The sequence below is a fragment of the Magallana gigas genome, chromosome 7 (genome assembly GCF_963853765.1).
Source record: "Magallana gigas chromosome 7, xbMagGiga1.1, whole genome shotgun sequence".
NCBI lineage: Eukaryota > Metazoa > Mollusca > Bivalvia > Ostreida > Ostreidae > Magallana > Magallana gigas.
The window spans coordinates 19681935-19695953 of record NC_088859.1 but is presented as its reverse complement, the minus strand read 5'-3'; the positions used below and the strand labels follow the sequence as shown (position 1 = coordinate 19695953).

The 14019-nt window shown below is 33.7% G+C and overlaps 1 protein-coding gene and 1 long non-coding RNA gene across 3 annotated transcripts; one reads left to right on the top strand and one right to left on the bottom strand.

Moving 5' to 3' along the window:
• Positions 1 to 89: 89 nt before the first annotated feature.
• Positions 90 to 6886, top strand: LOC117683196 (uncharacterized). Of its 2 annotated transcripts, none has more exons than XM_034452207.2 (7): positions 90 to 592; positions 865 to 1048; positions 2316 to 2379; positions 2627 to 2762; positions 3236 to 3673; positions 3761 to 3936; positions 4214 to 6886. In XM_034452207.2, exons 5-7 carry the CDS (start codon positions 3349 to 3351, stop codon positions 5354 to 5356), a joined length of 1644 nt encoding a protein of 547 aa, XP_034308098.2. In that variant the 5' UTR covers positions 90 to 592; positions 865 to 1048; positions 2316 to 2379; positions 2627 to 2762; positions 3236 to 3348; the 3' UTR covers positions 5357 to 6886. The 2 variants fall into 2 exon arrangements, with proteins under 2 accessions (XP_034308098.2, XP_065921437.1); XM_066065365.1 differs by having other exon boundaries at positions 2282 to 2379.
• Positions 6887 to 8886: 2000 nt separating this feature from the next.
• LOC136269867 (uncharacterized) lies at positions 8887 to 12400 on the bottom strand. Its single transcript, XR_010707433.1, has 2 exons — positions 11154 to 12400; positions 8887 to 11123 (listed from the first exon to the last, which is right to left on the bottom strand). It is a non-coding gene; the product is annotated as an uncharacterized lncRNA (long non-coding RNA).
• Between the last annotated feature and the right edge of the window lie 1619 nt (positions 12401 to 14019).

The following is a 14019-nucleotide window of genomic DNA, read 5'->3' as shown; positions in this document are numbered from 1 at the left end:
CCGATTTCGCCCCAAAAAGAGTGTCCTACCCTTACTTTTTTATACATGCACATGCAATATATTTACAATAACTTCCAGGGCCCGTGGTTTGTAGGAATTGTTATTCTCGTGTTATCAGTGTTAATGATTTCATTGAGAAATGTAAACATTCAACACAGTCTTTTTTAAACGTATCCGTGTGTAAACGAGGTGCTCTCTCTCCTTTGACACCTCGTTCTGCGTCAAACATTCAACTTCCTGTATTGCCTAAATCGAGGAAAATGTTGAAACTTGATTCTGTTACTGTTGATTGTGTCAGTGCTGTGAATCCCAGCGTTTCCCCAGTCATTGAACATGATTATGTGTCCAAGCCTCTATCACAGACTGAGACGGAGACGGAGAATAATGCAGTTCTTGATGTCATCTCTGACGTGTTCAAGGAAATGAAAGAGAAAAATGAGGAGGCAATGCTAGACTTGAGAAGCCAGTGTCAGAGTTTGACATCAAGAACTGCAGTATTTTCATCAGTGTTGCAGAAATACAGAGGAATTACAGATTTGTTAGACAACACGGAACATTTTCTGCAAGACATCATTTTGGAAATGAGGAAAAGGTAAAATTAAGACAGAAATAGTGTAATATTATACATAAACTGACACTTAATAGTCTAATCAAGAGATTTATACATCTATAAAAACCATTTATTTATTTGAAGAAAATTCTCAGTTTTCTTTCTTTGGTTCAGTTAAGGATTATTCAGTTGATAAAAAAATCACACCAGTATTTATAGTAACTAAATATCTACATTACAGATTTATTGTAAAGATCTCTATTATATTTACTTGATTAAGGCTGTAAGTAACACAATTATCATTATTATTGTAGAGTTCCGTTGTTACTGGAGGTACTCTGTTGTGCTGCCATTCCTGCAAATGGAAAAGTGGCCCCATCTTTGATTCCCATCCTTGCAGCTTCCTATGCCATATTGATGAAACACAGGTTTCATAACCTCTCAGCATTTCAGAGGCTTACTACTGCCATTGCCATCAAAGGAGGACTAGATGATAGGGTATCTACCATTTATTGAAATGTAACTAAAGTTGGCTCTGCATGGGCATTTCAAGTTCATAATTAATTATTTTCCAATTGTTAAATACTAACATTCATTTAAATTTATTGTTATTGGCTTGCTTATCTCTCAATTTATATTTTGTCTACAAATAAGCTTTTTGATTGCTTTTATACTGGTAATTTATTCAAATTTATGCTCATAAGACATTACATTTATGAATTCTATTAATTTTTTCAACCTTACAGTGAAACATATTTAGTTTACGGTAATTAAAATTAGCCCTTAAATTCCTATCAAATTATACGTCAATATTTTGCATTAACAGAATGAAAGAATTAGAAATCTACAGTGGCTTATTTTAATTTAATTTAATTAATACACTAAACAATATTGAGAGATGTACAGAATTTGCATTATTTGAAATTTTGATCATTTATGCTTTATAATTTTATATATATATATATATATAGATATATAAATTTATCACATGTTTGTAGCCTTGGATATCATCCATTACATATTTTTTTCATATTCCAAGTGTCCTTACGTGGCGTGACGCCATAATATAACACAACACATTGAACACAACAATATGTGTGTCATTAGTTTGTTTAAAAATATGTCAAGAGCAGAATTACTTATAATTATTACATATTATACACATTTTTGTAAACTTGTTTTTGGAAAAATTTTAAATACACTTTAAATAATTTTTTGTTTGTTTTGTAAGGAACTTTTTCCTCTTTCCAACATGAAATGTAAGAAAATAAGAAATTTACAAAAACATGTGATAAAAAGAATCTTTCATGATTTGTAGTGGTATACGATTTGTATTCAATGAGTTTTGTGGGTTTTTTCATCCCTTTGCGAAGGCTCAGGGGTAAAAAAACACACAACTTAATGAATACAAATCATTATGATATAGTATCATACCACACATTAGATCCTATATTTATATATATATACACATATAATATACATATAATATACATGTGACATTTTTCTTGTTTACTTTTTTTTCGTATCAAAGTTTCATTCAACATATAATATTAAAGTGTACTGTAGTTAGGTATGATATGCATGTAATAAATTACTGCATCTATTTATTAAACAATGTATACCGGTCACACACTAACACTTGTTTCTGAAAAAGAGATAAAACAAGTTGAATGAAGTGAAATGAATAAATTTCATTCCTGTCTATTTGTTTTATCTCCGTTTGATTTTTAGATTTGTTCAGTTTTGTTGCCTGTTGTTCTTTTAGAACTGTTTCTTGGGAAAGCTCCAGTTGATTTGTTTTACTGTTCAGAATTCTTGTGGACTGTACGGTAAGAAATGTGAAATATATTTTTTGTTTCAAATTAATTATTTCAAGGTTACTTATAATTATATTTATATTGACTTTTCCAATTTATTGGTAATTTATAAAGAAAATGTAGGGTGATAATTCTAATTTAAAAATATATACCGGTAGTAATTTCCAAACATAATTTTAAAATTAAAAAAAAATTTTAAATATATATCACAATCACTTTCACTTTAGACCATTGAAGATATGCATTCTTTGAATTTTAGGCACAGACAAGGTTGAACCATCTTGGACTGACATTATCAACTTCAAATAGAATAAGGTTCCAAGAAAGTGTGCACGACTGTTCTTTGAAGCTGATTACAGAGAGTCTAAAATCAAATCCACTAGTCAAGATAACAGGTAATTAATATTTATTGATAACTTTTAAAATACCTTATTTATAACATGCATTAAGTTAAAAATTGAGATTTGTAATTTTCAAAACATTCAAGATTAGGAGGTTAAAAATTATTTTGCAACATCTATGATTGACCATGATCAAATATTTTTCTTTTAACTCAGAATTGTAGCTGATTGCTTCCTCATTTTAAAAACAATGAAAGAGGTCAATGAAGATATCTGCTCTAGGTTATTTAAAAAGGATTATAGAAAGCTTATTGATCATTGTTAATGAATAAAAAAAAACAACCTTTGTTGATAATGGATTTGAAATACATTTTGAAAGTATGCTTATTATAAGGACATGGTTGGTATGTTGTTTTTGTGTATGTGTGGATGATCATCCCCTTTCATGGCTGCTGTGTTTCTTTAATTACAATAATGACAGCATGTGGCAGAATTTTGAATATGGGACATTTTTTTTTTTTTGGTAGGTGATAACCTTGATATATATGTGAAAACCTCAAAACTTACATCAGAAAAAAGAAACCAAGACCTTCATCTGTTTACATCAAATGTAATATTCAGCCGAATTGCAACCACAGACATGTCGAACACAAAGCCAAATGTTGAAGCAAACAAGCTCACAGCTGATGATGTGCTGTTGACATCAGGAAGTCTGAAACAAGAGAGACTTGCATATGCATATAGCGTTTTACTGGCAAGAATCCTGTGTAAGCTGCCTGCATTCCAGAGCTACAAGAAACTTATTCCTGAGCATTTGCCCCATGAGTATTCTAAGAAGATGGAAGCCAAGTCTTTGGTGTACCCACTTCCTATCCAGTTTAGGAATGAAGCCAAACACGAGGACTGCCTGTGTATAATGGACACATATGAAGACCAGCTGATCAAAATGTTCACAGAAGCTTTTGGTAAGTGTTAAGACTAACAACTGCAGATAGTGTTTACATTTACATATAAATAGCAGATGTTTTTATGCATCTTTTAATTATCAACAGGTAACACAGATGTCTTGAGGAAGTTTGGTGTACCAGTTGGTGGCGACCAGCTGACCAGAGTCAGACTACAGGAAGCAAAGAACATCAGATGTCTCTCTGTTACTCCTGAGAGGAGACTGGATGACCTACATCCTATTGTTTGTGAAATGTGGCACAATAAGCAAGACTTTCTTGAGGTAAACTAAATTGAATTGCAGATAAATTTCAATATGTATACCATGTTAAGTGTACCAGTAACTACAGTATGTTGCAAGTAAGAATGATATCCTTAGATACATGTAATACGCCATTTGGTGAGAGATTTGCAGACTGTAGTGAAGATACATGTACCTTAATTTTTCTTGTTTGCAAAATATGATTTAAATATTCAAAAATATAAATTATTTGGCATTGATTAAAAATCTTACTAGATAATCTCACTATACAGTTTTATTTTTGTTATCTGTACTTTAGAAATGCTTTAAAGCACTATACAAGACAAGCAATACTCCTCCAACTCTGGCATACTTCAAGACTCTGCTGCAACGCTCCAATGTGAATGGCAAAGTTAAAGGAAGGTTTCAGCCTCATTTTGACCTTTTGATGACAGTTGGTGAGGGAATGATCACAGAGCAGTTCATGGAATTCTTCAACATGGAGGACATGGACAGTAAGCCTCAGCATCGAGACTTTGACGATTTGAGTCATCAACCAAAAGATCAACAGAAATCTTTTCTTTTGGATATCATCCAAAAATTTATGAAATACTTTGGTTATGGATTGTTGGAGACACCACATTTGATACCCAGAAGAAATGAATATCAAGAAAGAGTGGAGAAAAGAAGCACTATACTTGTGAATGGGCAACAGTTCATCATTCAGACATCCGAAGAGAAAACATGCTACAAAGAAGAGGATGAAGTATACAATTACTGCATGCTTCTATGTCACTGGTACCTGCATGTTATTGAAATGCATGACACTGCTAAAGAGGGAGATATCCACAGAGCAGTACTTAACTGCAAGTATGCCATCCCATTTTTTTATTCTCATTCTAAACTAAGTAAATACTTGGTGGAAAATGTCAATTATGTCCTCCAAACAGAACACTTATTATCTCCTCTGCAAAGTTTGCGAGTGCTAGAGGGATCATTTGTTAACACCATTGGTGGGAAGGGTAAATGTGTTGAGAGTGATTTAGTGCAGGAACATTCCGTGTGCAACCAAAAGAGCCTTATACGAAGTCTCGGCGCTAACAAGACTGAGAAATCCATTTCAAGAGCCACAGCATCAGCAGATGCTATTGCAGAGATTTGTTCCCAAATGGACAACTGCTTGCAAATTAAGCCCAAAAGTGGTCGTCATTCCAAGACGGTTTCCGTGAATGATCAAATTATCGTTAGCAGGGAACTTCGAAAAATTCGCCCATTTCAATACATACCTGGACGAAAGTGTCAAGGATTTTCATCTCTCCATCCTATTCCTGTTACAACTGAAAATGTGCCAAACATGAAAGACTGGATAAATCACCTTATAAGGAGGCTTACTCGTGGACAGGTAGTTCCAGTGGAGGAAGAGGAGGATGAAGAGGAGCAAGATGATTGGGAAGAAGACTAACTTTATTAAGTTTATGATCATTTTTTTCCATTTCGATTTAATAGGGGATTTTCATAAAACACTTTTGGGGGGAATATTCTATCTGAATTTTTATTACGAACTATTTTATTTATTGATAAAGCATGCAGTTTTAATTAATATTTTGACCAATTTTAATTTTTAGTGATTTTCTTTTCAGTTGGTATTTTATAGCTTGTGTTTCTGTAAAAATAGTCAGTGGTATAATACAGTTATTATGGTATATGCATATAATGCATTTAATGTTTGTATATTGATGTTTGTATGTATTGTGTATACCTTACACTCCCTTGATTAAATCACCTGTGATACACAGATACATATAATGCATTGTCATCTCTGTCAAAGTGATCAAAGAGTTCACAAATATTTGTTTTCTGTTTTATACCATGGATCATATGAACATTTCAGTTCATTGCAGATAATCATTTTTCTTCCTCATCTTTATCATTTGCTTTATATTATTGAAGTTTTCTCTTTTTTCAAAGGTTGAATTATACATCATACAGTCATTTCATAAGCTTGGTTTTTCATATAGGAAGATATTTAGAAGTTTTGGCACCTTTACTAAATTTCTAGCCAACATTACTTTTGGATATGTATGTAATGCTATAGTATACTGGAAGCTTGAATGGATGTTTTTTTTTGTGTGTAATGAATTTAGCTGAAATATCATAATTGAATATGTCTGGTATTACATGTACATGTATAATACTTGATGTTTGTCTGGATGGATGGATGGATGTATATTATAATTGTTTGCATGTATATATATTTTTCAATATATGTATAGACAAGTATCAAAAAGCTAAAAAAAAATTAAGGAATTAAAGTTCATATTTAATTTGTTCATATGGCATCTTTCTCAGAACACTTTGTACATTGACATTGTGTAATGCAGCATGAACAGCATTCACAACCAGTGATGGTTTTGTCTTTTGTAAAACCAAATGTAGATAAAAGCTGATCTCTTAAACACATTGAGTTATTTTTGCAGTAATTAATAATATTTTCATGGATTCCTGGTAAATTGCAAGCAATGTCCTGATTGTTGTAGTAAAGAACTGCATGTGATCGCTGTCCTCGGCGGCCAGCTCTTCCCACTTCCTGAAAATACTGAGATAAATCTCTTGGAGGACAGGCATGGATAACTTGGGTAACATTACTGGGGTCAAAACCCATGCCCGATATAGAGGTGGTTAGCACCAAACGAATTCTCGGGTTTTCTTTTTTTAATTCATTAATTGTTGCATCAATGACTTCATTATCCTGTCCAGTACATAAGGCACTGTATATGGAACTGTAAATATTTTGAATGCCAAATATGCTATTTAGGTATCTCAGTGCTTCACTCATATAGAATATTGGAATAAAAAGTAATGTCACAGGATACAACTCTCGCTTCTTGTACAGCTCATCACATACTTGATATATTATCTGCTCGTACTGACTAAGAACATCTATACCAGACTGTTTTTGCTTTTTCTCAAGAAATATATTTGGTCTATCTGGTGTTGTTTCTATTATTTCATGTTTCACTAAACACAGATGTTTTGGAATAGTAATCTTTTGTTCTCTAGTGAGAGTACCACTAAGGGCAACAAAAGGAACATCAGGGAAGAAGACTTTGAGGGTTCCTAACCTCTTAAATGCAGTTCTGAATTCATCTCCCCTTAATTGTGAAACAAAAAATAGTATTTTAAATACAATTAGAAGACTGTTAATATTGTTAGATTAATAAGATGATGGTGAGTTGTACATTAAATAACAACAGAATCCAAAAAATAGATAATAATGAAAAGTCTATTTAGATAATTAAAATTGTCATGACAGCTACAGTACCGATCAGACCAAACCAAACCTAACACCAGAGTAAACCCCAACTAAACCCCGGGTTTACTTTTTTGGTTTACTTGGGGTTTACTTTTTTGAAAATTTGGGTCCACTCGGGGTTTACTTTGGGTTTACTTTGAAATTGCTTTTGAGGTCAACTGTATGCACTGAAGTGTGAAGCAGACAAGTATTTTATCTTACCATCTTACTGCCTGCAATTCCTACCCTCTGTATATTCCGAATACACAGTTAGCGTCTGCTTTCAGGGGTATACTTCTGACTGGGTTTACTCTCTGTGTCCACTCTGGGTTTACTCTGGGTCCACTCTAGTAAACCCGAAGTAAACCCAGGGTTTAGTTTGGGTTTATTTTCTGTTAGGTTGGGTCTAATCGGTACTGTACATTACATGTATTTATTGTGAAATGAATTGCATACCATTTTTCTATTATGTGGCATTCATCTATGACAACGCCAACTACGTTTTTCTTAAAAGCAGGGTCGATTAACAGAGAGTACCCTTTCTTAGTGTTAAGAAGGGCCTCTGGGTGACACAATAATACGGAATATCGGCCATGTATAACATTATCTAGATCAACCCCCGTCGAGTCCAATTCAAATGATCCCATATCTTCATCATCCGTAGTCTCCTCAACTTTCGAACAGATGTTTAGTCTACACGCAGAAATGCCATGTTTTTTCAAGTCTTCCATCTGGTCTTTATGAATAATATTTAAAGGGGACACTACTATCACAACGGGGGATATTCTGTGGGTTGCTAGGGCCTGCGGTAAAAGATGGTATATTAGGCTTTTTCCAAAACCCACGGGTAAGTTTACCAACAAATCACCTTTTTCTTTCATTAAAAACAATAGAGCCTGTTCTTGTTCTTTTCGTAGCTTAATATCGGGATCGTATGCAGCAACTATGTCTTTTAACTTTGCCTCCATGTTTAGAAGTGAAAGTGAAAGTAAATACCGAATCAAAACAAAATAGTCCATTAATTTTTTGAGGTTTAATAAATATATACCACGTTTAAGATGCAAAAAAATGTTCATCAAATCTACATTCTTATTTTTACTTTTCAAAATTAACAAAGTTAGAGAATAAAATAAAATACTTTAGTTTTTACAAGATTCTTGTAATTTAGACGATAACAGAGGTGTTGAAGCACAGCGTAATACGCCCTCTGGTGAGAGATTGGGGGACTCATTGGTATTCCAGACACACCTCTAAGAACCACAGGGAACTCCAAGGATATCCCAAGGAACTCCAAGAATACCCTAATAATACAGAATCATAACTCTTAATACTCCATAGAACCCCAAGGATACCCTAATACATTGTAATACAAATGTAAAACTCTTGATAACCCTGGGGACTCATTGGTATTCCAGATACACCTCTAAGAACCACAGGGAACCCCATGGATATCCCAAGGAACTCCAAAAATACCCTAATAATACAGAATCATAAATCTTGATACTCCATAAAACCCCAAGGATACCGTAATACGTTGTAATACAAATTTAAAACTCTTGATAACCCTGGGGACTCATTGGTATTCCAGATACACCTCGAAGAATCCCAGGGAACCCCAGGGATATCCCAAGGAACTCCAAGAATACCCTAATAATACAGAATCATAAATCTTGATACTCCATAGAACCCCAAGGATACCGTAATACGTTGTAATACAAATTTAAAACTCTTGATAACCCTGGGGACTCATTGGTATTCCAGATACACCTCGAAGAATCCCAGGGAACCCCAGGGATATCCCAAGGAACTCCAAGAATACCCTAATAATACAGAATCATAACTCTTGATACACCACAGAACCCCAAGGATACCTCAAGGAACTTAAAGGATAACTTAATAATACAAATTTAAATTCTTGATACCCGTAGGGACTCATTGGTATCTCAGACAAAACCCACGGATACCCCAAGGAACTCTAGGGATACTCTTATACATGTATTGGTTATATAAATTTTATAACTGTTGATATCCTATGGAACTCCAAGGATACACTATATCTCTTGATACTTTTTGGGTCTCTTTGATATCCTAGACAAATCACAAGGTATCCCAGGGAACCCCATGGGAACCCCAAGAAACCTAAAGGATACCCTAATAGTACTCTAATAGTAATAATACAGATACCCCATTGTTATCCCTGACACACCCTATGGATACCTCAAGGAACTCCAAGGATACCCAGTAATATAACTTTTGATACCCAAATGAACCCCAAGGATACCCTAATAACACAATTTTATATCTCTGGATACACCCTTGGGGCTTTTTGATATCCCAGACACCATTAGGTATCCCACGGAACCCCACGGATACCCCAAGGAACTTAAAGGATACCCTTATAATACAGATTCATAAAACTTGATACCCCATAGAACCCAATGGAACCCCAAGGATATAGCCTAATAATTCAAATTAAAAATTCTTGATACCACTGGGGACTCTTTGGTATCCCAGACACGCCTCTAAAAACCTCTATAAACCCTAGGGAACCCCACAGAAATCCCAAGGAACTCAAAAAGATACCCTAATCATACAGATTTATAACTCTTGATACACCATACAACCCCAAGGATACCCTAATATGTAATACTTTAAAACACATTTGGTCTAGCCGAAAAATTTTTGTCTATAAATTTGTTTCTGACTTGTGATATTGCATCACATTCTAAAATATAATGAAATTCATCGGCTATACGTTTTTTGTAACAGAGAGGACAAGATCTTTCATTTAATGGGATACCTTCCCATCTTCCCACTTCAACTGGTAGATGGTGATTTGAAGTACGAAAGAACTATATATATGATTTGAGTTAAATTTGGCCCCCATTATTCGCAATTTTTTAAAGTGTTTCAGGTACAATAATATGTTATGTTATATTTTAGAAGAGTTGATGTAAATTTATTTTTCACCTATTTTTTTGATTTTTTTGAACTCACTGGCAGAAAATGACGTCATAAGTGACGCTATTTCTATATTTCAATCAAAATCAGTCAAAAATTTACATTTTTATTATCTTTTTATGAATGGGAAATATAGAGGGCATGCTTGAACAGGGAAAAATTTTTTGTCACTTATTAGCCTTGGCTAGATACATCTCTGATTAAAATATTTTGTTTGTTCAAGCATGCTCTCTATTTTTTCTGAAAGAAAAACTGCTTGAAAACAAGCTGTTTTATGCTAAAAATGCAAAAATGGCAGGAAAAGGTTGTCTTTATGATGTCATATTTCTAAATTCTGAGCAGTTGAATCAAAATGAACATTCTGTAAAAACATCACATATATATCTGTACAAAGAAAAATGATGATGTTCATTTTAGAGGGCTATTTTAGGCCCATATCATATATATAGTCCTTTTACAAGAATTTTTCTGAATTTCAGGGGTAAAATATTGAAATAGTTCCATCAGTCTGAAAATGTAGTCCTTAATGTACATGCATGTTGTTGGGCATTTAATTCTTTTATATCATAACCACTATAGCCAAATTTGTATGATGTATGTGATAATTCCTCTGCATTTCTGATAAAATTAACATTTATAGTTTTTTTCATTATTAAAATCAACAGCCCAAAACTTGAACCATATAATGTTTATTTTTTCAAGGTTCTTGATAAGGGACATAGAAGGGGTAGTAATGTCATAGTTTTCCTTCTCCTCAAAAGAATGAATATTAAGTAATTTTACATGAAATAAAAATTAGCTTGTACGATCAATCATGATAGAACAAACCCTTTTTAATTATCAAAATTTACTTCTATTACAAGTATCTAATTAATTTTTTTAACTTTATTTTAAACATAATCTCAAAAAACTGCCTGTTATTTTTTTTTTATTAAAAATTTGCTTAAGGTCAATAATTGAACAGACTATAATTTACCTGTAATTAATTTCCTTTGTTCTTTGAAACCCTTACCTGAGCACCATTCCCACTTAGCTAAAATCAGTCACCCATAAAAATTTCAGAATTATAGCAAAGTGGGAAGACACCCAAAATTCACAAGGGTTGTCTACCAATAAACAAGGAGATGTAGGTGTAGGTAAATATATTGCAACAGTGATGGTGAAACCATTGTGTATACATGTAAAGGGTTATGTTGGCCCTTTAATCCCTGTCCAAGAGCTACCACCAATATACAACGGGTGTCTACCTGCAATTAACAGGTATTTTGGTGCCTCTCAGGTGAACATTCTGCATGCGTAATGGGTCAATCCATTGTGTTGTACCCACGAAGGGGAGATAGCCCCACTCTACACTTCCATGATCACTTCTTGTCTTTTCTCAAAAGTACTCCAATAAGGGTAACACCCCCTATGTCAATAGTAAAACAAGTTTGGGTCTTTGTAACTGAACAATATCTTTCTCCACTTCATTTGAAAATTTCACCGAAGAAACATTGTCATATTAAGTGTTCATATGAATGGTTCACCGGAAGAATTGCAGACATCCTTGTGGTGACATAAAATTTAGTGCCCTATTTTCATGAATTTGATATAATTTGTTACTGATTCAATATTGGCTGATCATCAGTTGGTAAGAGACAACAAATTCTGCTGATTAACGGTACTCGATTATGATTTTCAACTGATTTGACAACACTAACTGTTAAATTCATCCAAAGTGAACAGATATTTTAAGTCAGGAGAAACATTATTTTTATCATACCAGTATGTATTATGGTATCACAAGTGTTCCTTGGGTTGCCCAGATGTTTTTATGATATTCCATTGAGTAATTGGGTATTAATTAGTAATATGTTTTACAGTACAACCATTGGGGTGGTTATTAAATTCTATCAATTGGGTACCTTGCAATTGGGGTTCCTACAGGTATCCTTGGGGTACCAATAGTTGACCTTTGGACTCCAATGAGTATCCTGGGGTATCAATAGTTACCAATTTTTATAATTGGGGTATCCTTGGGGTATCAGGAGTGACCCTTTGATTTTTAATGAGACCGGCCTTGGTCATCAAATTTACTTTCCACCATGGACGTATCTATGGGGTTCTCAAGGGTATCCTTTGGGTTCTCATTGGTATACTTGGGATTCATTTGGGTTCTTTGGGGTACTTATCACTTTAAATACATATGTATAACAGTAATATATTTACAAATTAATGTATCTGATGATATTTTTTTTTATTTAATTGTTTTAATGAAAACCAACAAAATGACAATAATCCCACCCTTTGCAGTAAATGGAAATACCGGTAGCCAAGCAATGCTCTTCTGTTGATAAAAATTTGAATATCTTTCTAATAAGAGTCTTAACAGATGCAGTTAGTTGTTTCAAATTTTCCTCACTTTCTGCTATGGTACAATGGAACTCCATATCAGAAAATTGATCCCTTAGGACTTTATATATGATTTTCTTTGACAGGCTTGTTAAATTTAATAAACTAGATCCCAAAACATTACCATAATTACCATACTATGTAAAAATATGTAAAAAAGAAAATTTAATATTACAAACAATTTTAAAATTGCGGAAACACTACAATCATATCAGTAATTTTAAATCTATAATTTAAATTAAATTCCCTATAGGGTCACTTCATCAATTTACTTGCATGACTAATAAATTTAAACAACTTCTAAAAATAGTTCACTTCTTTATTTTAATAATGTTATTATTTATTTCCTTTTAAATTAGCCCAAAAGCCACTGCCCATTTTACAGATTATCAATTTTCCATACACACATGCTCCATCTAAACCATGGCTCAGATAATGGCCTCCTTGGGACAAATGAATTCAGCCAGCTCCTAAGAATTTATCATTGACAAACAAAAATTCTGCATTGTCAGTTGATAGAATACTTATAAAAGATAAATTTAGTTAACACATAAAGACAAAAAACCTCCATTTGAATGTATTTATATAAATATATTTTAGGGTATTTTAATGCTATAAATTAATTATTAAAATCTGTAAGGATTACCTCCCTTACTTTTCAACATCAGTGAACAATATATAGAATGAGGAAAATGAAAACTGCCATAAAATCATTAAATCTTGTCTGATCCTAAAAAAATTACAGGTGCACATCTTCAGATGGTGATCAACATATGTACAAATTTTCAGACTGTTCCATGCAGTAGTAAAAAATTCTATAGGGGGGACAAAGTAGCATCTACAGAGAGACGGACAGACGGACGGACAGGGTGAAACCAATATACCCCCTTAAACTTCATTTGTGGGGGTATAGGGGTATAATGAGACTCCTGGGGTATCATTAGTTACTAATTTCTATTATTGGGGTTACTTGGGGTTCTAATGAGTATACTTGGGGTTCCTTGGGGTATCCTTGGGGTACTACGAGGTGACCCTTGGATTCAAATGAGACCCCTTGGGTATAAATAGTTATTAATTTCTATCACTGGAGTACCTTGGGGTGAGCCTTTGATTCGAATGAGACCCCTGGGGTATCACTGGTTAATAACTTTATCATTTGGGTTCCATGGGGTTCTTACGGGTTTCCTTGGGGTTCCTTGGGGTACCCTTGGGGTACTAAGAGGTGACCCTTGAAGTCCAATAAGACCCCTTGGGTATTAAAATTTATTAATTTTTGTCATTGGGGTTCCTTGGGGTATCCTTGAGGTTCCTTGGGGTTTCCTTGGGGTTCCTTGGGGTTTCCTTGGGGTTCCTTGGGGTTAAAAGACGCACCCGGTATACCTTATTACACTGGTATAAATTGGTTAATACCGGTAGGTACAATGAGATTAATAATGTTGTTGAATGGTTAATGTATACCTTTGAGGCTTTCATATGAATTC

Bases quoted from the DNA above. Each gene is read 5' to 3' on its own strand.
- LOC117683196 (XM_034452207.2), top strand. From the start codon at position 3,349: ATGTCGAACACAAAGCCAAATGTTGAAGCAAACAAGCTCACAGCTGAT. The intron at 3,674-3,760 runs GTAAGTGTTAAG...AATTATCAACAG, and splicing joins AATGTTCACAGAAGCTTTTG to GTAACACAGATGTCTTGAGG. The intron at 3,937-4,213 runs GTAAACTAAATT...TCTGTACTTTAG, and splicing joins ATAAGCAAGACTTTCTTGAG to AAATGCTTTAAAGCACTATA.